Source organism: Aspergillus nidulans, chromosome III (assembly GCF_000011425.1).
Source record: "Aspergillus nidulans FGSC A4 chromosome III".
Taxonomy (NCBI): domain Eukaryota; kingdom Fungi; phylum Ascomycota; class Eurotiomycetes; order Eurotiales; family Aspergillaceae; genus Aspergillus; species Aspergillus nidulans.
This window is the reverse complement of record NC_066259.1, coordinates 796,010-818,414: the sequence shown is the minus strand read 5'-3', so window position 1 is coordinate 818,414 and position 22,405 is coordinate 796,010. Positions and strand designations below refer to the sequence as shown.

Genomic DNA, 22,405 nt, shown 5'->3' with positions numbered 1-22,405 from the left:
CAAGCTTATCAGTTCCCCTCAACAGATCGGTCTCTCCACCAGCATCTCATACACAAACAACCACACCCACATACAATGTCAGCCAGACCCGAACCGCAACCGGGATCCGAACGCAACGCAACAGAACCCCTCCCTTCACACCTTGACCCAACAACCTATCCGCGAACCCTCACAACAACTCACGGGCCCACCAGCATTCCCCTCCACCTCGAGCTAACATACCACACGCTCTCCCCCACCACCGCCCTGCAACACGTTTCCTCCCCTAGTAGCGGTGCAAACATTCTCTTCCTCGGCACAACACGCGACACGTTTGATGACCGTCCCGTCGCCCGCCTCTCATATACATCATACCCAGCCCTCGCGCTGAAATCATTGCACAAAATCTCCTCTGAAGCGGTTGAGAAGTTCGGGCTGAATGGTGTCTATATCGCGCATCGGCTTGGTGAAGTTCCCGTTGGGGAGGCGAGTATTGTTGTTGCGGTGGGGGCGGGGCATAGAGGGGAGGCCTGGAGGGGCGCGGAGTGGGTGCTTGAGGTTGTGAAGGAGCGGGTTGAGGTGTGGAAGAGGGAGGAGTTTGTGGATGGAGGGATGGAGTGGAGGGAGAACAGGGAGAGGGATGGGTTTGGAAAATTGAAGACCAAAAAGGAGGATTCTAGATGATTGGAGAGCTATGGTACAAGACTTGACAGGATGGATATTATAAATACACGAATGGTTGCTTGGACGAGGAAAGGCAACATTCTAATCCCTCTTTAAGGGCTTTCCCTCTCTCTTCCAGTCATTGATATGCTCCATGATCGTCTTCGTCGCGGTCTCGGGCGTATCCTGCCGTCCGATACACTCGACAAAGTCGCCCTCAGGATCTATTAACGTCAGTATGATTCACAACTTGATTTGCACTCTCGAATAGAGAAGGGAAAAACTCACCCATAAGATAAAAGTAAATACTGTGATCAACTAGATAGTCCTCGCCAGGCTTGACATCGCGCGGAGTACTGAAATACACACGGTACGCCTTGCACACCTGCTTCACCTGCTCGTACGTCCCTGTCAAGCCAATGATATCCTTGTGGAACTCCTGCAGATAGTTGCGCAGCACCTCGGGCGTATCCCGCGCGGGATCGCATGTAATGAAGACCGGGACGAAAATGTTCTCGCCCTTGTTCGCCTCTTTCACTTTGTCGATAATTTCAGCCATCTTGTCGAGCTCATCGGGACAGATGTCCGGGCAGTGTGTGAAGCCGAAGTAGACCTAGTCGAAGGGAGTCAGTCTGGGCTGAAAAAGAATGAAAGGAAAGAAGACGTACAAAAGAATACTTCCCCTTTAAGTTCTCCTCCGTGAATACGTCCCCATTCAGGTCTTTTAGCACAAACGGCCCGCCAACCTTTGGTCTTCCGACGCCTTTGCTCATCTCCGCGATGCGCTTCCGCTCGAGCCGCTCTTTTTCAACGCGGAAATAGATAATCATTCCGGCACCGGTGAGAACGAAGAGGAGAGCAGCTTTCCAAGAGAAAGGACCCGTTGCATTACGTGCACGCAGCTGGCCCATTGTTTTGGCCTTGGGGCGGGCGGGTGTCGTGGAAAAGGGCTGCCATTGCGAGCGGGATGGTGTGGTGCATCGGGGAGTGTTTTGTGAGACCTGCGCGCGGCATTGGGCGGAGAGGAGAGGTGGACGAGTTGTGCGGGCGAGGGTCCGCATTAGGGACCGGAGCGGTACTGACATTTTGATGGCGGGTTGCAAAGTTGAATAGTTGGAGCTTGAGTGATGCTTTTCCGAGTCGCGGGTTTGAGATCTCCAGATGCGCTGACTATGTGGCCTGAGGCAGAAACATACGCACGTGATGTGGTCTGGAAAGTGGTCTGCATTAAGAGCGAACTGCTCGTAAGCTAGCCATAGATTTGTCTATATGGTATGGATATTCTGCCGTTGAATTCTCTATTCATATGTTCCCTACCATGAACAGTTTTTCTTCACAGGTAGGTATATAATGGCCTAAAATCTATTTTAGCAAGATCACAACCGCTTCATATGGTCGAAGCGTCCATTGACCACCTGAAAACCTTCCCTGCGCTGCGTTTGCGGACTCATAAGTGTCTAGCAGCACTTGCTCGAACTGATCAGCCTTGTGTGCTGCCGCGTTCCACGTCAATCCACGGTCAGTCCAGTTCGCCAATACCAGAGCCTTGGAGGTGTGGCATGCCCGGGTGTAGGCGTAAACCTCCTGACTATCACGATCCACAAGCTCGTAATTTCCATAGACAAAGATATCGAGGTAGGTTTTCCTGAGGTGCAGGACTGATGCCCAGTAATGGTACAAAGAGTTGGGGTCCTTGACTTGGTCCGCTGCATTAACTCGAGTGTACTCTGGATTGACAGACATCCAAGGCTTAACGTTCGGCCCGGTGAATCCGGCATTGGGTTCTGAGGACCACTGCACTGGAGTGCGAGCGTTGTCTCGGGATTTCTTCCGGTATTCCTGTCTGGCAATTTTCTGTACCTCGGTGTCCGTTGGTCTGGTTTCCAGCAACCTACCAGAGTTAATGTTGTTCCATTTCAAGAGAGAAAAAAACATACCCTTTCCAATGGTTCAGACAGTCGATGTCTTTGTATTCTTCCATTCCCCATTCAATAGGAACATTTCCCATTCCTATCTCCTGGCCCTGGTAAATGAACGGAGAGCCCGCGTGCAAGGCTAGTATGGTAGCCAACATCTTTCCGGCCGCTGGTCGGAGAGCCTGAGGGGGGTTGACATAGCGGTCAATCGATCGGGGTTGGTCGTGGTTTTCCCAATACAAAGCGTTCCAGCCGCCGTTGTCGTACATGAAAACTTGCCAGCGCTCGAAAAAGGCCTTGAGATCAGTGAGTTTCCAGCCGCCAGGCTTGAATTTGTTGCCCCAGGGGCCATGGTCAATGTCGACGTGCTCAAAATTGAAGATCATGTTGATTTCGTTGCGGTCGTAGCGAACCGCTTTCAGCACTTCATTGGTATCCTTTACAAAAGGCATTTCCCCGACGCTAAAGGTGTCGTATTCCTTAAGTATCTTCCCAATACCCTGCAGATACTCATGGAGCCGAGGACCGTTTGCGTAGTACTTGTCACCCCACTGCCATACGGCATCCTTGTCCTGTTCCGGTGCGTCGGGGAACGCCTGATCCTTACTGATAAAGTTGATGACGTCCATGCGGAAGCCATCAGCTCCTTTGTCGAGCCAGAAACGCACGATATCATGCACTGCCTTTCTCACGGCGGGGTTCTCCCAGTTTAAGTCAGGTTGTTCGACGGCGTATAGATGAAGATAATACTCTCCTGTCGCCTCATCGAATTCCCAGGCGCTTCCTGCTCAGTGTTAACACTATCTAAGAGAGTGAAGACTGGAAGATAAGAACCTTGGAAGTGCGATACCCAGTTGTTTGGAGGTTGACGATTCCCATTCTCGTCGTAGCGGGGCGGCTTCCAGACATACCAATCGCGAAACTCGTTATCCTTTGAGCTGCGTGATTTCTTGAACCATTCATGCTTATCACTGGTGTGGTTCACGACCAAGTCCATAAGGAGCTTCATGCCCCTGTCGTGGCAGCCCTTGATCAGCTTTTCGACATCTGCGACCGTACCATATTCGTCTGCAATACTGTAGTAGTCCGCAATGTCGTATCCCATGTCTACCTGGGGAGACTTGTAAGACGGACAGAGCCAGACAATATCGACACCAAGGTCACGAATGTAGTCGAGCTTCGAGATGATGCCAGGAATGTCGCCAATACCGTCATCATTAGAGTCCTTGAACGATGCCGGCCAGATCTGGTACACAGAGCTTTCTTTCCACCAGGCCCGGTGGATCTCGCTGGGGGGTTTGACGTGCGCGTAGCTCATTTTGCTGTCTCACCTACGACTGACTATAAAGAGTGTTAAGGCGTTGATGTTATGAACAACAAGAGTAGTGTGCCGCAAGTCGCGGCAGGAGGGGTAACGTGGGGTCAGTTAGGAGGCGGAGACCTTACCCCTCGTAAGCTGGCGGCTGTCCAGCCATTGTTGTTACAGAGTTAGGACCTAGGAGCCAGTGAGATAGAGTAGACTGGCCCACCAGTCGCTTGGAGAGAATGAGCCAGTCGTTCGAATTGTTGAGACATTCTCATTGCTTGACGCTGCTGATCCTGACGTCATGCCTGAGAGATAAAAAGTATTGAATAAAAGAATTGAAATAAAACACTCGACATTCAAGCGTCTGATACAGCAGAGATGTTCAAGGCCAAAACAATCTACTCAGAGTAAGCTCTGAAGTATGAATTATTTCTTGATACTGTGGTGAGTCCGGAAACGGAATGGACCCGATCATCTGACAATCCGGATACGGCAGGTATGGCGTTCCAAGCTTCAACCAATAATACCGTAGCGACCGGGACTTTGGGACTGTGATCTGACTGGACCCTGTGATCTAAAAATGGCGAGTGGGTCGATAGAGAGTTTGTACCTGGCAGGTACCTGAGCTACGACTAATACTACTGCCGACGGATCCGTAATGGTCCTGCGTCTGCTACTTCCGCTGGAATGTGAACGCAGACGCATTTGGCAGGCGAACGATAAGCGCAGCAAGGGCAATTCACCAGTCATTCAAAAGGATGGCTGCAAAACACCCCGCGATAACAACGGCCGATGATCGCTGTCGACTCTCGCATTCATAATGATTTTGACCCGCGGGAACTCCAGGCTGATCAAGACCACGGCCGCGGTATTCTGTGCCTGCGTTCTACTCGCCTTTCTCTTCAATCACCAAGATGGCTACCAATCCACCAGAAAGTTAATCCACGCCGGCCGGTCTCGCCTAGAAAATGCCATGTTCGAGCGAATCAAAAACGAGACGCTAGGGGTGCGCTCTCAAATCAATCCGACCCACGAGTTTCAGTGCTGACAATCAGTAGTTTCAACACATTTATGCCATCGGGCTCAAAGAACGCACCGACAAGCATGATTCTCTCACACTGGCCGCCTCGGCCACCGGGATGAATGTTGAATGGCTCGAGGGCGTTCGACCCGGCGACGTATCGGAAAAAGCTCTTCCGCAGGTGTGTTGACCCCTAGCCTTTACAATATATTCTGACCCGACCAGGGAATGGACAATCCAGAGATCCCATACGCCGTTGTCTTGTGCTGGCGCGCGCACATGAATGCACTGCGCAGGTAAGCGTGATTTTATTATCCGGTGGTGCGAAACGTATTGACCCGACCAGAGTCGTGGAGAACAAGTATACGACGGCTCTCATTATGGAAGACGACGCCGATTGGGATGTCACGATCAGGCCGCAACTGCGCGAGATTGCTCGAGGGGTCCGCGAGCTCTCCAGCAACCAGAAAGCCCCGAGGAAGGAGCCGTACGGCACAAACTGGGATCTGCTCTGGATCGGCGGTTGCGCGACTCTGCAGGACAAGAACGAAACGGATCTTTATATGATCCCCGACGATCCAACGACGCCCAGTCTCGGCCATCGCGGCCCATGGCAAGGTCCGATTGGGCCACACGAGGATTGGCGAAACCAGCACCCAGAAGTCTCGATGGACTCGACGCGATTTGTTTATCGGGCGGGCCACGGCTGCTGCCTGTACGGGTACGCCGTGACCTACCAAGGCGCGCGGAAGATCCTTGCGGCTCTGTCGCTAGAGCGGAGCGCGGAAGTGGACAATTCGCTGGGCGATCTCTGTGGAGGCAAGAACGGGCGGCAGCAGATCCGCTGTTTTGGCGTGTATCCGAACGTCATTGGCACCTTCAAGCCGGCAGGGCTGAGCTCGCGGCACTCGGATATCCAAAACTATAGTACGACCGACTGGGTGAATGCGGAGTCGTGGAACATGGTCTACAGCACGAGGATGAACCTGCAGCGACTGCTTGCGGGGGAGGAGACCGTGTATTCGCAGTGGAACACCTCATTCGTGCCGTGGTCCAAGGGCGAGGTCAAGCCACGGGAGGTGCAGTATCCGCGAGGGTACGTGGTACGAGGGTAGCTGCATCCAGCGAATTGATTAGTAATTTCGTCATAATGTGAGTAATTAAGTGTAATTAATTGAATAATCATGCAACAAGGTCGAGTCGACCAGTATTGGGAGTGGCACAGTGCAACACCAACGCCCCCGGAATGCCAGGAACAAGACGAACAAGAGTTAGCTCTGTGACCCACCGTGACTTGCTCTGGACCCTCTGTCCCTTCATTGACCAGACAATTTCGGCCTGTGATCGAAATGGATCGCGCGAAAGTGATCCATTATGGACGTGTCAGCGCTACGGCGTGCTCCTTGGCCAATCTAGATCCTTGCTGCGACCGCCTTAGTACGCTCCAGCCCCATTCAGTGCTGGCCCCGCTGAGGCTATGGCTTTGGCTGACTCCCCCCAAGTTCCCAACCCTTGGTCTCCCTTTTCTCTTTAACAACAATCCTCGGCCGCGCGCGGCCTCTTAAATATGTCCTTCTGCCCTTGCCGGGATTTCATCCATTCTTTTTCAGTATGATTTATCCGCAGGACCCAGATTGCCGCGATGGCGAGGCCAATCTCCGTCTTACCGAGAAGGACCCTGATCCCTCGACCCTGGAGAAGGTCAACGGCGATCTGAAGAAGCTAGAAGTGACAAATGAGAAGCCAGCGAGTCATAGTCGCAGTGCGCGGTTTCTGATATGGACGATTCTTAATGTCACTTCGACTGTGGGGATTGTGAGCGATTCCGCAATTATAGTGTCTGATCGACCGCGCTAACCGTCCCCAGGTATTCACGAACAAATCGGTCATGTCGAATCCTTCCTTCAGTAACCGACAAGTCTCCCTGGCCTGTTACCATTTCTTTATCACCGGCGCTACACTCTGGGCGGCGTCGCATCGCTTCTTCGGCGCGTTCGTCCCCAAACCCATCGGCCTCAAGCAAATGACCCCGATCGCCGCCGCCATGGCCATCCAGGTTGTCCTTCAGAACTTGTCGCTCGCACATTCCTCAGTCATGTTCCACCAGCTGGCGCGTCTTCTCCTGACACCAGCAGTTGCGTTACTGAACTACGTCCTTTTTCGAATCAAGACTCCCCGCGCGGCGCTTATGCCGTTGGCTCTTTTGTGCTCTGGGGTCGGAGTCGTTACATACTACGACTCGCTCCCGTCTGCAGATAGCGGGAGCTCGACGTCTGCTCGCGGTGTGATTTTTGCGCTGACGGCCGTCTGCGCCAGCTCGATCTATACGGTCTGGATCGGGTACTACCATAAACGGTATGAACTGAGCAGCATGCAGCTGCTCTTGAACCAAGCGCCCATCAGTGCGTGCTTGCTCTTGTGCGCTATACCCTGGGCCGAGACGACCCCTGCCGTCTCGTCCGTACCGACCTACATGTGGAGTATGGTACTGCTGGTATGTTGATGTTCTCGGGCACTCTTACAGCGCTAACTGGAGATAGAGCGGGCTACTCGCATGCATGGTGAACCTTTCCCAGTTTTACATCGTCGATGCCGCCGGAGCAGTCAGTGGTGCGGTCATTGGGCAGCTTAAGACCTGCATCATTGTAGGGTTGGGCTGGGCCTGGCGCAACCATGCTGTTCCGCGCCAGAGCATGATGGGAATCATCATGGCGTTGATTGGGATGAGCATGTAAGCATTGGCACCCATCTCGAATACATGTGCTGACCCTATCACAGGTATATGAACATTGTTCTTAAAAATAGATGAGCTATATAACCTGAAAATCATACAATAATATTTTTCCAAGCTGGCAGTCTTAACGAAATAAGAAAAACGCGATACAAGAGCAAACCCCACAGCTTATTCCCCCTTGCCCGTACCGTGGTAACTTGAAGGCTTGGCTAAACTTTGAGGCACGCGGCCAAAATGGAGCCACGGAAACGTTGCCTCAGGACGAGAGACTGCCGCACCAGCCAGATTGGAACCTTCATGGGAAACTAAAAGCTCAGCCTCATCGAGTAGCAGATAAATTGACTTTGCTGAACCCTCCTGACTCCAAATTGGATAAATGTCATTCCAGGTCACTAGACTCAGTACGAAATGGTCATGAGCGGAGGCAATCACAAAGAGCCGCAGGCACTCACCATACGGAGAAGGGCTCAGGCATACCCCCGCAGCCCGATACGAGGGCTTTAGTGTTCCGTTATAACTGCTGGATCCCAGCCAACCAGCGCACCACGAGCGATGGCATTGACTCGCTTCCTTCCGTGAATACGAGGTGCCAAGGCAGTGTTAGTTGCTAGCACTTTGGGTAGGTGGTGGCGGTGTCTTAGCAGTTCAGCCTCGCGTCCAGAAAGTGCTTATAAACATCCACATCCACATCCGTGATGAAGTGGTCGTGCCTGGCGGTCAAGCGCGGTAGTCAGCTCGAGCACAAATTCCAGCATCTTGGACAATGACCTCACTTCGGGGCCGCTGGCCTCTCCTCTTCCTCTTTTGCATCAGCCTTTTTACTCTCTGCGATGCCTCCAGTCCAAAACGCCGCAGTTTGTTCCAGCCAATTCAGTCCAAACCGCGCCAAAAGACGTCCGAATTGCGCGGAAACTCCAGTATTGCCGACATCGCAGCCAGAGACATCTTCGATCCCTTCTCGACCTCTCTTGAGAAACGCCAGTACACTTGCCCATCCGGCTATTCGCTCTGTACAAGTACGTCTCCTTTCTATTATCTTTGAACGACCTCGTTCTCTGACATAACTATAGCTTCCCGCCGCTGCTGCCCCTCTCCCGCCGACGCCTGCTGCAGCGACGGGACGTGTGTCATCCGCGGCACGGAGGAGTGCTGTCTCACTGGCGGCGCATGTCCCGAGGGTCAGTCCTGCTGCCGCGATGGATGCATACCCGCCGACGGAAAATGCTGTTCCGTCGGCGACGGTTACTGCGAGGCCGACGAGAAGTGCTGCTCGAATGGGGTCACCTGTGCCCCGTTAGATGGCGAGTGCTGTAATGTCCGGGGGTACTGTCCGAGGGGACAGAGATGCGTTGTACTCAATGGAGAGCGGGGTTGCTGTCCGCTGTCCGGGTGCTATTCGACCGATTATGATTCTGACGACGATGACGACGACGATGACGAGGAGACATCAATAACCACTTCTTCATCCTCATCGTCAGTAACTACCTACACCCAAATCATCTACTGGTACTACTGGGTCTACTGGTATATCGAAGTATGGTGGTACATCGAAATCGACATCCAGACGAGCACACTGTCACTTACGTCTTCGTCGACGCGGACATCTTCCACGGCCACGGTCTCAGCGTCGAACTCCGCGGCCGCGAGCTCGATCTTCGAGGGCATCAGTGAGAGTGTCAGTGCCTCGGCAACCACGACGCCGGATCTAGATGACGTGCCGACCAGGACGACGACTACCACAACGGCCGGGCCGACTTCGACAGATGACGCGGATTCTGACTCTGGACCTGTAGTTACTGGTGGGTCGGGGCCGACTGGTGACTCTTCAGGTGGTGTAAACGAGACTTCTGTGCCCAATGTTGACAAGGCTGCCAGTTTGAGTAGTGAAGGAATGTGGGCGACGGGGGTTGTGAGTCTGGTCTTTTCATTGATGGTTTTCCTCTAGTCGTCGGATCTGCTTTGGATCTCCTATACCTTAGGGGGAAGCCCATTCGCTCTCTTTCGAAGCTAAGGGATTACACCAACAAGGAAAGCCTTCAAGCAGGTACTTCTAAGTTCGTCTATACATAGTTATAAGTATGGCTTAGTTCCTTGGGGATGGTAAACATAAACTTTACAGCTCATTCCGAAACATCGACTAGGTAACTTCATTATGGCTCTGGAGGCTACATACAAAAAGCATGGTTAGTATAATGTTCCAAAAGTGATTAGCACCCAAGTACAATGCCCTTCGCCCGCTATATTCGGTCCACACGCAGATCACGGCACATCCCGTCAATTCCTTCCGCCCACGCTATACTGCGAACCGCGAATTATGTTAATTCAAATCCTGCCAAATCAGGAAAGAGATTGCCATGCCTGTCTCAACCAACCTGTTCTCTCACTCAGTTGATTGTTGATTACATATCAGCTTCATAACACGACAGTGTCTCCTTGAGAGCGGCCGGCGGCCTCCCCGCTGTAAAATTGCTGCTTGAAGCCCATAGCCGGTTCCCAAGTTCTTCCTCGAGAACGTTTTATGGCTAAAACGCAGGGCGACGTTCCCTCATGAGCCAGCGTTGCTTCCTGCTAACGCTCGTTTATAGTGACGGACGTCGTCAAATAGCCTGGTTGCTTCGCCGACAATGCAGCCCCGTCAACATTTCACGCCAGTCCGACCATACCTCGGCGATTGACAAAGATCCAAAGCCAGAATAATCCTGGGTTTCATCTCGCACTATCTCATGGGGACGCTTGGCGTTTTGTTAGGCGCATTTGGGAAGCGATGGTCGGGTACCGGGCTAGTACTAGATATGCAGGGGAGCTGCGGTTTACGAATTGTGAAACACCGGCCTAGCACTAACTATGCCGGGAAGCTGTGTCTCCTGATAGTAAATAGTAAGAAAGGCGTTCAGGAATCTGGGGGTTGTTTCGCCCTGAAAATACATGTCAGTGGATTATTGGCCTAACCAGGTATATGGCGACACTGCAAAAATGCTGTACTCACGTACAAATAATGTGCGAATCAATCATTGCTAAAATGGTCCAGCGGTCCAGGCCTGACCTCGCGACTCCCAAAACCCCATTCTCCGTACTTCCTCACCCTCTTGCAAATCCTCTTGATCCCCTCGCATGTTCAAACACATCTTCTACTGAACGAATCACTGAGCGTCTCTTCCCGAAACATCGTCTTAGCAGCAAATCGAGCGAGTGCCTTCCCTGCAAACGAGCGCCATTCTTCACCCAACAGTCTATTTCCGGATTGGACACCGGCGCGTCGGCGTGGAAAAGAAGGCTCACGGTGCTTGAGGACTGAGCTATTACGCCCATCTTCCCACGCTCGTCCTTTTATAGTTAGGAATTGAGGCGGTTTGGATAATCCCCGGTTGATGGTGACGTGATCGATCCAGGGTCTGTTCCTGAGGTCAACAACAGCCTCATTGATGGCGTCGCATGGCTGGACTAGTGCTGTAGCAGCATGCAGAATGGGGTCCATGTCGCCTGCGCCTGGGCGCCCTTGTTGAGGAGAGGATAGTAGTAGTTTGGTTCATTGTAATCGTGGTGGACAGAAAAGGGAAGAGTGGGGAAGTGATTCTAAGCGCCGCAGTGGCCCTAATCCCTGCTCTAAGCAAGTTTCCACACGCTACTAAATTAATCCCAAGATCCTCCAAACACAAGCCTGGAGATTAAGCGCCCATGAATTGCGGGACCTTTTGCAATGTGACATTTAAGCCCTGCATCTAGTGCTTCTCATAATTCAGTCTCATTCAGGGGCAGCCTCATTAGCTCGAGAATCCATCTCCGTATCCTCATCCCCTAATCCACACTCAATCCGTCGACCACCTCCCGTCGCGATTGCTCTCAACGACGATGTTTTTCAGTCGATTCATTCTTCACAGTACCCTTCTCTCTGTCACTATTGCTGCAAAGTGCTATTACACCGATGGAACCTTCGCGCTTGACGAGCAACAGCCCTGCTTCCCTGAGAAAGAACACAGCGCTTGCTGCGGTATCGCCAAAACAAACGGCGATGAAAATGACTACTGTCTGACCAACGGGCTTTGTCTGGGTCAGGTCAAGGGATACACAGGGTTTGTGCTGCTCAATAGCTGTACGGACTCAAGCTGGGAGAGCGACGATTGTCCAAATTTCTGTCCTAAGTGTATGTACGTCCCGAGTCGGACCTAGGAGGTTTAGTTGTTTGCACAGTCCTAACATGAGCGCTATACAGCAATGCAGGCCTCCTACGGCATCCATATCCTCCCCTGCCTGGAAAACAGCAATAACCAATGGTGCTGCAGCACTGATGGCTCGGACTGCTGCGACAACGCCTTCGAGCTGGACATGGGAAAATTGATGTATCCCGGGCCCGGCGGGAACTGGACGAACCCGACATCGGTGATAAACCCTCCCACAAGCACGTACGCAAGCACAACCAGCAGCGCAGGTGACAATGCCTCGCAAATAGCCACAACTACTGTCACGGTGACAAGCGATCCGGACTCAGGCTCCAACTCATCGTCCTCTGAGACCTGCGACAACGGAACAGGGACCTGTCAGGATAGCAAGACCACCATTGTAGGAGTCGGCGTCGGTCTGGGCGTGGCGCTGGTCGTATGTCTTGCTTCTTCAGCAGCTGCGCTGTGCTTCCAAAGACGCCAATTTAATCGGCGCTTGGAGGAGACGAAGGCGAGTTATCTGGCGTCTGGGTATTTGCCTGCACCACGGGCTCAGGCGGAGTTGTATGCGTCGAATGCGCGGCCACCAATAGCGGAGTTGCCGGCGAATAAACGGACCTCGATATTTGAGATGTGAAGTCGTGGATGTATGGCCGCTTTGCGGACCCACTGTGTATATTGCTAGCTTTACATACGCTTGAACATGATGATATGACGATATTATGCCCACCCTTTAGCACTGGATAGTGGATAGTACCTGCATTCCAACATCAGTCAGAGTCGACTGGGAAAGACTAAACAGTGGTTGCTTTTTGAGTGGTGAGTCTCACATGGCAAGTTCATGTTCCTGGGAGGACAAGTGGTGGACGGGGATCCGCTGCTATACGCTGTGAACTCTTGAGGGAGGACAATTATATATTCATACAAAAGGATCCCAAAGGGTTTTTCTTTAATTGACCCCTGACAATGTGAATAAGTATATCTCGCAGTCATTGACCTGCACCGATATTTCGAGACTACGCTGTCTACATTGTATACGATCTCATCCAGAAACTGAGGTTACCTTCAATAGCTTGTCGATTCATCATGTATTTCCTTCTCTCCGTCATCTTCCACTTTCCTGTCTTCTGTGCCGGCTTTCCACCTGCCGTATCCAGAGGTACGTGATTCAATGTGCTCAGTAATCCGGCTTGAACCAACCGCAATAGAAATATCCACAACTCTCCTCACCAAACTCACCCTCATGTCTCAATACTCTGCTGCTTCAGGTTGCAGCGAAAACAATAACTCTTCTGTAGGGAGTTCTGTTTATTGCGGGGCTGAAATGTGTCCGCTTATCGACAGTGCCAATACAGAACTCCTTTATGCATTCTCAGAGTATTCCCCTTTCGATATCTCATTGGATTACCATACTCAATAGACGCTAACTCTTTACTTTCTCATTACACAGGATTTACCCCGGCGATACGGCTGGCTACATTGCCGCCGACCACACAAACGCCCTTCTGATCATCTCGTTTCGCAATAGCGTGACCCCCACAAACTTCATCACCGATTGGGCATTCCTTCAAGTCAGCGCGCCTACCGCGTGCTCCGGATGCCGAGCACATAAAGGGTTCTGGTCGGCGGCCGTGGCCGCCGACAAGGCTTTAGATGGTTCCATCAGGGAGGCAAAGGCCAGATACCCAGAGTACGAACTGACGTTGACTGGGCATAGTTTGGGAGGTGCACTTGCAACGCTTCATGCAATTTTCCTGAGGAATAGAGGAGTTGCTGTTGATTCTGTAAGTTGAGGCTTTGCCGCAATGACGACCCGAGCAACTTGATGGCTGCTGATGCTGACTGGACTGCTAGTATACCTTCGGCGCGCCATCGGTTGGTGACTACGCAATGGCCGATTACATCACGAACGGGCCCGGTAGCGACAATGGGAGGAACTATCGCGTTACGCACCTGAATGACGTCTTTCCAAAAATGCTCTACCGTGCGTCTAGGATGCCGGTTGCAGATCGGCTGGTACAAGAGTACAGCCAGTCCGGGCCAGAGTACTGGATTACGTCTGGCTTCGGCGAGCCTGTTACAACTGCGGATGTGCACATCCTTGAGGGCGTGGATAATGAGCAGGGCAATCTGGGAAGAGAACCTGGCAGTCTGAGGGACCATATGTGGTATTTGGGGGCGACAGATGCTTGCCCACTAGGCTGACTCTTATCTTCGTTATCTTTTGTTGGAGAAGATCCCATTATCTTATCTGTGTTATGCGGGGTACATATAAGAGTAAGGCTGTCTTTCCCATTCGAATTCAGAAAATCGCAAAAGCTCTAGTCCTCAATTGAATTTTTGTTCGCTAAAATGATCTATCATCGCTCCAACTGGATAGACGGTCAAGAGACTCCTCCCACCGCAACCACCATCTCCGTTGTCAACCCCGCAACAGAGGAAGCCCTCGCAACGATCAACGCAACACCCTCCGAAGCCGTCGACGAGATCATAACCGCCTCCTGGAAGACCTTCCACTCGGGCGTCTGGTCCCGAAAAGATCCCAGCGACAGATTTGCCGTTTTGTCTAGAGCTTCTACTCTCCTCCGCGGCCGCATCAATGACTTCGTTGCCCTCGAAACCGTCCAAACCGGCCGTCCCATTCGCGAAATGCGTACCCAACTGGCCCGCGTGCCTGAGTGGCTCGACTACTTTGCGTCTCTCGCTCGCGTCCACGAAGGCCGTGTGACCCCATTCAAGGGCGCCGTCACAAACACCCTTACCCGCATCCCGCTCGGCGTCGTCGTCCTGATAACGCCCTACAACCACCCGCTGCTTATCGCAATGAAGAAGATCGCTGCCGCGCTCGCGGCAGGCAACGTAGTAATTGTCAAGCCGTCTGAGCTCGCACCGCTCTCCGTCTTGAAGCTTGGTGCTCTATTCAAGGAGGCTGGCTTACCCGACGGCGTGCTGCAGATTGTATCCGGGTACGGACGAGAAACCGGAAAGTACCTCTGCGAGCACCCTAAGATCTCGAAAATTGACCTTACCGGCGGAATCGCCACATACAGAGCCATTGCCCCCGTCGCAGCAATGAACATGATCCCCATCACCGCCGAGCTGGGCGGCAAGGCCCCAGTGTGTATATTCCCGAGTACGGACGTCGAAACAGCAGTCAAGGCCGCTTTATTCGCGGGGTTCATCGCCAGTGGCCAGACCTGCGTCACTGGAAGCCGGATCCTCGTGCACAAAGACATCTACGACTCTTTCAGGTCACTACTTGAGAAGCGGGTTCGCGCCCTCCGAGTCGGTGACCCCACCGACGAGAAGACCCAGATCGGCTCCGTCATTTCCGCAGCCGCCATCGAGCGCTGCGAGGCCTTCGTCTCGCGCGCCACAGCTGAAGGGGGGACTATACTCTGTGGCGGGACAAGACTTACGCCAACGCCAGAGAAGAAAGGCTATTTCTTCGCCCCAACAGTCATCGAAACGGCCTCCACCTCCGACCTAGCCAACAATGAGGTCTTTGGGCCCGTCCTCGCGCTCATAAAATGCTCAGATGAGGATGAGATCGTCCGAATCGCAAACGGGACATCGTATGCGCTTGGGGCGTCGGTGTGGAGCAACGACTTTACGCAAGCGCATAGTGTCGCGGATAAGATCGAGGCTGGAATTGTCTGGATCAATGGGCATCATCTGAATGACCCTTCTTCGCCGTGGGGTGGGTTTAAGGAGAGTGGTGTTGGCAAGGAGAATGGCGTCGAGGCATACGAGAGCTATACGAAGGTCAAGAGCACGGTTATGAACTACGGAGTCAAGCCGGTTTGGTTTGATGATGAGGTCGCAGATGCGCGATATGGGTAGGACGATATTGGTCTGTGGTTTGAGTAGAGCGAAAAGGTATTCAGACTATATGTTGAAAGAAGTAGCGAGATTGCTTCGTCGCATATGTTAGCTATTCTACATCATTATAGCATCCATCATTAGCAAATTCTTGCCGAGTAACTCAGAAGAACAATCTATTCACACCCATCTAGCTCAGTACTCTGTAGGCTTCGCAAACATCAAACGAAGCATATAGCCTGAACGGGACCCAGAGATCCAGCTAAGGCGGCTAGTCCAGGCTTTGGATGAATTCAACCCAACCCAGTCCAACTCGATAAACTTGACGCCTTCAAGTTTCTGTGTCTCAGGATATCTATCCTAGACATCACCTGGACTTACACCTTACAATGACGTTGTCGCATATTAGATTGTCGGACAAATAATGTAGATTCCAAGCTGCATTTCGTATGACTGCAATCAGCGGACCATTTGCGCGGCAGTGAAGTTCTGGTGCAGAATGAGAAACGATTTCAAAAGCTAACAAGCTGGCTAGCTCTTCGATGCTCGACCAAGCCCGCTTTCCATCGAGCTCTTCCAAGATGTAGTTATGTTCGGAGCAGATTTTGGGGTGAGTTGAGATCCTCGCCCATATCGTCTATCAAATTCTGAAGCGGATTCACTCGAGGCCGTATCGTCCGCAGTTGCAGGTGTATTCTTGGGCGAGGATGAGTCGGTATTCGTAGTATGGTGGATATTTATAGTCGTAAAATCTCTGGACAACTGCTGTAGAGAGGTGTCGTTAAGGTGCCCTCCAACCTGTCTTGACCTCCACCCAAGTCCGTGATTTCTCCCGTGGATGACCTGCCCATCAGTTGAGACCATGAACTGTACGGCATCGCCCGTGGCGTAATTGTCCACTGTTGTGATGGTTTCTTTGAAATGGTTATCTGCTTTGGAGCAGATATCAATACACTGGCGAGTCATTTCCCATTCATCTCGCAGCCTGGCAAGATCCGTCAAATCCTCCTGTGACGTCGTTCCCGATGCCGATTTCACTATTAATCGATCAATTAGACTGTGTATGTGCTTGTGTAACTTTGCGGATGTATGCTCGAGGCTACTTTTGCATTCCTGCAAAGCCGCACTGGTGAGCCTTTCGGGAAATGCGCCGGGGTCATAAGGACTAGTAGAGTCATTGCTAGCGGGTGAGATCTGAATCTGACTGATATGATCAGACAGTTGGTCGCATATTTGAAGGCATTTCTCCGCGCTCAGCCGCTCTTCTTTTATTCGTTGAAGTTCCAACGAGTCTTCATCAGATCCTGTTACGGCCTTTCTTAGCATAAACTCTAACTTCTCGTCAATAGCTGCAAGATGATCCTCGAGATCTTCCTTTGCGGTCTTGATGAGACTTTCATAATTCTTAAGGGTTTCCGCCGTAACCGTGGATTTTTGACTGTCTAGTTTAGCAAAGGAAAATGGACTTATCAACACTTATCATAGCGACTTACAGGTTTGCGTCCGTTAGAGCAATGGTAATGGTCGACTTATATGCTGCTAATACTCTCCTGAAACCATCTACGTCATCACCCATGTACTTCAACTTTGCCCAATCGCGAAAGCTGGTTCGAGTAGCACTAGACCGTCCAGCACATTTCATAATTTCTTTTTGAAAGAGCTTGCATGCCTTGCCGCAACTTAGTAGAGGAAGATTGAGCGCAGAGAGATCTGTATCATTAGTGGCCTGGACCCTATCGACAAGCGGTCCCAGAACCCCACTTAAGGCTTCAAGCTCTTCTATCAGCTGACGCACGCGTGTTGGATGCGAATGAAAGCTTTTGACCGTGTCGTAGAGGCTAACGCTCGACTGGAAGGCGAAAGTGGCGAGAGCTAATAACCCAGACGCAAGACTTATAGGTTCTGCCATTTTTATAGCGCTCTGAGGAGGGGAGAGAAGTACAAAATTAGAAAGAGGCAGATGTTTGCATCCTGGCCTCAGAGCTGAGCGGTCTTTTTAATCGCTGAGGGGTCGGGCTTACTAATGTTGGCGGGCGCGAATCACAACATGGGTCACAATAACTCGCTGTTCTAACAGACTTGGTGTCCAATTATTTTGCGTTCAGAAGCGCCTGGAAGGAAGTCGTAGGCACACGGCGGCTACTTAACAGCGCTGAATCCTGGACAGGCAACCGAGTTCTGCGGGGAGATATGGAAATTCGCAGGTTTGATCTCCCAGCTACAGTATAGCCATCCAGGGCTTCTATCTCAATCTTGCCCGACCTGGCTGCCTTGATAGGCCGGGCATTGCGAATGGAGGGGTGAGTCACCTAGCTGACCTCAGCAGCTGGCGGATAAGCCTCTTCCTCGACGATATTGGGGCTTGGTTCCGCTATAAATGCCGTATGTATGAGTGAAAATACATGATCGTTTTGAGTAGGGTATAAAACAAGTGGGACAGGAGATCCAGCATGGTGCAGCCTAACCTTTACTTACAGCTTTCAAAGCGTGAAAAATATGGGATATACTCGAAGAACTGCTGAGGAACATTCCCAAAAGAGTTTTGCAGCTGTTTGCTAAGTAAGTTCTAGTATAATTGGCATGCAACACTTGTAATACTTAGAGTAGATGGAAATTTGGAATTTTAACATGTCAAGGTTCGACCAGCTAGAGCTATATTTTGCCGATATCAGGTAGGTAATTCTTATCTGCTGCCATGGCTTAAGGATAGATACACCTGGAGTAGCCAGCATGGGTAGAGTATTATGATTAGCGTAGATGTAGTCAAGGCTGTGAATAATTACTAGAGCTGCTTTTAGGCGCGCATTCCGGAAACTATCTTCTATGGCTAGTATTAAGACGGCAAGCCAACCAGAACATTCAAACAACCATTCTGGCGCTCATATTCAGAATACTTAGCATGGAGAAGAGGAATATGTACATGGAGAAATCATTTTGTGGGCTGTCTTTACCAGGCGAAGCCTAACCTTATCGAGTAGGCAGTCAAGGATTGCAGAAGTCAGTTCATTGTGCATACCAGTATATATGATAAAGCAAGATAACTGCTTGTTATTCTCGTAGTCCCATGCTAGGGTACTGCTCTGTAATCCAGGCTGGCTCATGATCACAGGACGTGGGACCGTGACAAGTATGACTATGGTTAAAGGTACAAGTAGGGTATGTTCATACTTGTACTATTAAACTCCTTGTAATTACTGCCCTGAATTTTCGGGGAGTTGTATACCACTGAGACCTAATAATAATAATCAGTTGGTTAGTAACATATTGCCATCCCTGGCTTTCTTCTTATAAACCCTAAATACAATATTAAGCAGCAAAGCTCGCTTCCTCTCTCCTACTTTGAATAATCTGTTAATGGTTAGAATCCCTTTATATTTCCCCTTTTCTGCTTGTCATCCCGTCTTCTTCAGAGTTCCCTTGATCCTCTGCACTGTCCTCTCCTCCTCCCTTACCTGCGAGAATATTCTGCCTACCGCATACACTTTCCCCAACTCCAACCCAGTCACACTCTCGTATACATTAGCTTTGGGTAAGGCTTCTTGGCCGGTACCGCACTGTCTTGTACTTTCGTGAATATTACGCCCCAATTTACAAGTGGTGAATAGTCCACACAGAATTTCTAGAAATAGGCGCTTCGGCCGTCGACATGGTGCATGCAACTACTCATCCTTAAATCGATCAGTAGAACATCACTTTCATGTTGCTATATCTCCCGTTTGGGACACGTGTGTTAGCCATGGTCCAGGTCCGTAGCACATAGATAACGATCACAGATAATACACTCTACTTTTAAATTGTTTATGTTCAAGAAGAGAGCAGCTATTCTAAGAATGAGCACTGAGTTGTTTTCCTCGCACTAATGGCTTTTCTTGACCCTGTTGCACGGCTGATGCCTTAGGGTTAGGACTTGGTCATGTGATCGTTCACTTCGTCTTTGGGGGTCATTTCCACTGCTTCACAACTCACTACTAGTATACTTGTCATTAGCAATTTTCGTAGAGAAGTACTTTGTCTCAGTAGCCCACTCGAGAATTACTGGACTCAATTTGGTGAAGCTATGAACTTGGCATTCCTTCTCAGAAAAATATCCGCCAAGAATCAAATACTCTCGGTTTCTCTCGAACAAGGGTCGAGGCTTGTGGTAGGGTAGGGTGAAGACGAGTATAGACTAGGATTCACTGGTAACGAACGATGCGGAGCCAATATCGGCCTGATACAACAGCATATTGCATACGATCTTAAGCTTCTGCGAACCTCCAAAGCCTATAATATTGGAGATGAATACGAATTTAGTTTAAGCGGCAAAAATCAGGTCAATCTTACACTTACCAAGAGATTCAAGTGAATGCTTTCAGCCGCAGGTTACCCAGCCACTGTCCACATGGCTATGCACACGAATATGCTATTGAGGACACAGATGGGCTCGTCAAACACAAGACGGCAGCTCGAAGTTAGCTTATAGATGGTGAGACATCTCGAAGCTGTCAGTACACAGCTGGGGATCCACCAATGGTGAGAGCGAAGCTCGATTCCAGCTTGATTCGCAAATGGCATCAAGGTCCAGAAACACGTTAGTGATGAGGATCCCTGTCACTAAGGCTCATCTAACGATGCATATTAACAGCTCACGGACTAGAATTCTGGCTCTTTATTAGAACTTGCCTTTGACTGGCCGCTACCTACACACATATCAAGTTGTCTTCAAAGGTCAATGTCTTGTGTGCTTTCAGCTCCTCCATACGGAGTCCAAACAATGATGTTGGATTTTGACATTCAAGAACGCTGCTAAGCTTCTGGATCCAGTCACTGATTTCTTGGGACAAGCACTGAAGAATGTCTCCAATGAGCTTTCTAGAGCCAAGTGTTAGTAACACTTTGTGCATGCATGTGTTTTCTCTATTCACGTCTGAAGACAAAGTACACAAGGTTGGTGGTATCTATTATTCATTTCCCTCTGGCCCCTATGGTGAATCATCAGAGACAAGTTTCATGTAAGTCAGTTATGACATTCAACTACCATTAATCCATCTGTGAAAACCTATTCACTATAAAGCCCAGTGTGTAGTCTGCTTCAGGATAGCTGCACAATCAGTGTCTATAAAGGTAACAAACATTATCATAATCTGTCGCCATCTCTTCTTTTCTCTCACCCATCTTCCCTCCTTCATCCCACTATCCAACCCTCTTTTCCAACCCTTTACCAAATCAAAGCTCGAACAATCCATTCAAAAACCACCATGAAATTTCAGATGCTTCTGTTCTTTGTGTCTCTGGTTCTGGCCCAGGTCACTTCTGTTGCTTTGTCCATCGATGGCTCTGATGCCGTTGAGTCCACTGGTATGTCTTTTTTCCTTCATCTGCTCCCTATCAGTTTCTCTTCTCTTCGTTTCTCTCACCTGCACTTCTACTTCTCTTGCTTTGCTCCTGTTTCAGACTCTCGCTTGCTGCTCTCGCCAAGGTCTGGGACTGACACTCGCCTCTTCTCTTAGGCTTCCTCGAATCGAACACTGGAACCGGCTATCTTGTCAAGCGCAAAAACGTATTGAATTTCTGCAGCCGTGCTAGTGATTGTGCTGAGAATGAAGCCTGTCAGCTCTTCGTGTGTGTTGAGTCTAACCACAGCCAGGCCCAACCCGACACTGAGGATGAGGGGAACTGCAAGACCGACGAGGACTGCGGTGAAGGTGCTGAATGCATGGGCGGCTTCTGTATCGATCGTGACGTTACAGTTGAGGCATCCCTAACGGGTGATGCCATGTGTCAGAAGGACAAAGACTGCGGTAGTGTTGGCAGATGTCTTAACGGCCTTTGCCTCGCACCGTCCAAATTACGTTTCGCTCGTCGGTCTCCTCAGCTTGTCTGCCACACCGATCGTGACTGTGCCAGCCCTTCGGGACCTGGTCACTGCACTCACGGAGGCATCTGTATTGCTCCTCCTATCAATAAGGTCGAAGCCCGCTCCCCTCAAATTCAGTGCCGTACCGACCAAGACTGCGCTAGTCCCCATGGGCCTGGACAGTGTATAGCTGGTGGCATCTGTATTGCGCCCACTCGTCAGCTTGAGACTCGATCGCCTCAAGTTCAATGCCATACCGATCAAGACTGTGCTAGTCCTGATGGGCCCGGATACTGCATTGGCGGCGGAATTTGCGTCGCAGATCCTCCCTCGCAGTTCCTCGTCGAGTCTGCAGCTGCTGATGTGTGAAGTCGAGTCTCGCTCCTCCAAGAGTCGGTGCCGCGACGACAGGGTTTGTTCTATAAGGGCATGACGAGGAATATGCCGGAGCATGGGACTCCACATTAAGCTGGCTCTTGATCAGAATGACGATTCAGCATGACAATACCTTTCTTTTCCTTTCCTTTTTTTCTCCTCTTAGATCCCAGATATCTTTCAAGTTTACGATTAAGGCTCGGTACGAGCTGCTTGCAGTTCGACTGGCTTGGATGTGAATTCTGATAGACAGATTTGAAAAGTACTTAGCCATACTCCATCAGAAGCTGAGCTTCTGCTACCGATACAACTGACAGATTCAATAGTCAGATCGTCACCTTTCGCTTGTAAGAACTAATAGTTTATGAGTATGGAATTTCTGGATCATAGAAAATCCATTGGTGTGCATCAATTTCCATCTTTTTGCACCTTGCTTGCGGCTTAACTATGTTCATGTTATATGTATGACCGTCTAGAGCGTAGCAATTTCCGCCCAACCCCCAGGCTGTTGCATTTTCGAATGCTTGGTAGATTGGATGATTGTCGATAGACTTGCGGTGGATGGAGTCGTCAGAGGGCGGTGTGAAGAATTCTGC

The 22,405-nt window shown here is 50.6% G+C and overlaps 12 protein-coding genes across 12 annotated transcripts, besides 1 other annotated feature; 9 read left to right on the top strand and 3 right to left on the bottom strand.

The window, feature by feature from the left end:
• Positions 1-22,405: part of a sequence feature (contig 1.83 1..55015(-1)) that runs on past both edges of the window.
• On the top strand, positions 76-663 carry ANIA_04841 (protein cnxH; the record flags this gene model as incomplete). Its single annotated transcript, XM_657353.1, has 1 exon — positions 76-663. One exon carries the CDS (start codon positions 76-78, stop codon positions 661-663), a length of 588 nt encoding a protein of 195 aa, XP_662445.1.
• On the bottom strand, positions 324-1,747 carry ANIA_04842 (SCO family protein). Its single transcript, XM_657354.2, has 3 exons — positions 1,311-1,747; positions 931-1,255; positions 324-866 (listed from the first exon to the last, which is right to left on the bottom strand). Exons 1-3 carry the CDS (start codon positions 1,725-1,727, stop codon positions 745-747), a joined length of 864 nt encoding a protein of 287 aa, XP_662446.1. The 5' UTR covers positions 1,728-1,747; the 3' UTR covers positions 324-744.
• ANIA_04843 (oligo-1,6-glucosidase agdG) lies at positions 2,005-3,876 on the bottom strand (the record flags this gene model as incomplete). The annotated part of the gene is made up of 3 exons (XM_657355.1): positions 2,005-2,533; positions 2,580-3,342; positions 3,393-3,876. 3 exons carry the CDS (start codon positions 3,874-3,876, stop codon positions 2,005-2,007), a joined length of 1,776 nt encoding a protein of 591 aa, XP_662447.1.
• Positions 4,685-6,000, top strand: ANIA_10601 (uncharacterized protein; the record flags this gene model as incomplete). Its single annotated transcript, XM_657356.2, has 4 exons — positions 4,685-4,870; positions 4,923-5,066; positions 5,111-5,181; positions 5,232-6,000. The coding sequence occupies 4 exons, from the start codon at positions 4,685-4,687 to the stop codon at positions 5,998-6,000; spliced, it is 1,170 nt and encodes a 389-aa protein (XP_662448.2).
• On the top strand, positions 6,422-7,707 carry ANIA_10604 (uncharacterized protein). Its single transcript, XM_050611604.1, has 4 exons — positions 6,422-6,700; positions 6,753-7,379; positions 7,426-7,616; positions 7,664-7,707. The coding sequence occupies exons 1-4, from the start codon at positions 6,497-6,499 to the stop codon at positions 7,692-7,694; spliced, it is 1,053 nt and encodes a 350-aa protein (XP_050467615.1). The 5' UTR covers positions 6,422-6,496; the 3' UTR covers positions 7,695-7,707.
• ANIA_04845 (uncharacterized protein) lies at positions 8,383-9,940 on the top strand (the record flags this gene model as incomplete). Its single annotated transcript, XM_657357.1, has 4 exons — positions 8,383-8,635; positions 8,690-9,528; positions 9,739-9,760; positions 9,831-9,940. 4 exons carry the CDS (start codon positions 8,383-8,385, stop codon positions 9,938-9,940), a joined length of 1,224 nt encoding a protein of 407 aa, XP_662449.1.
• Positions 11,469-12,413, top strand: ANIA_04846 (uncharacterized protein; the record flags this gene model as incomplete). Its single annotated transcript, XM_657358.1, has 2 exons — positions 11,469-11,760; positions 11,830-12,413. The coding sequence occupies 2 exons, from the start codon at positions 11,469-11,471 to the stop codon at positions 12,411-12,413; spliced, it is 876 nt and encodes a 291-aa protein (XP_662450.1).
• Positions 12,863-13,981, top strand: ANIA_10605 (lipase family protein; the record flags this gene model as incomplete). The annotated part of the gene is made up of 4 exons (XM_050611603.1): positions 12,863-12,935; positions 12,985-13,153; positions 13,227-13,560; positions 13,631-13,981. 4 exons carry the CDS (start codon positions 12,863-12,865, stop codon positions 13,979-13,981), a joined length of 927 nt encoding a protein of 308 aa, XP_050467614.1.
• On the top strand, positions 14,035-15,619 carry ANIA_10602 (aldehyde dehydrogenase; the record flags this gene model as incomplete). The annotated part of the gene is made up of 2 exons (XM_050611602.1): positions 14,035-14,053; positions 14,157-15,619. The coding sequence occupies 2 exons, from the start codon at positions 14,035-14,037 to the stop codon at positions 15,617-15,619; spliced, it is 1,482 nt and encodes a 493-aa protein (XP_050467613.1).
• On the bottom strand, positions 15,692-17,507 carry ANIA_04848 (uncharacterized protein; the record flags this gene model as incomplete). The annotated part of the gene is made up of 2 exons (XM_657360.2): positions 15,692-17,036; positions 17,092-17,507. The coding sequence occupies 2 exons, from the start codon at positions 17,505-17,507 to the stop codon at positions 16,130-16,132; spliced, it is 1,323 nt and encodes a 440-aa protein (XP_662452.1). The 3' UTR covers positions 15,692-16,129.
• ANIA_11449 (uncharacterized protein) lies at positions 18,227-18,741 on the top strand (the record flags this gene model as incomplete). Its single annotated transcript, XM_050611599.1, has 2 exons — positions 18,227-18,270; positions 18,690-18,741. 2 exons carry the CDS (start codon positions 18,227-18,229, stop codon positions 18,739-18,741), a joined length of 96 nt encoding a protein of 31 aa, XP_050467612.1.
• On the top strand, positions 20,836-21,803 carry ANIA_04849 (uncharacterized protein; the record flags this gene model as incomplete). The annotated part of the gene is made up of 2 exons (XM_657361.1): positions 20,836-20,935; positions 21,088-21,803. The coding sequence occupies 2 exons, from the start codon at positions 20,836-20,838 to the stop codon at positions 21,801-21,803; spliced, it is 816 nt and encodes a 271-aa protein (XP_662453.1).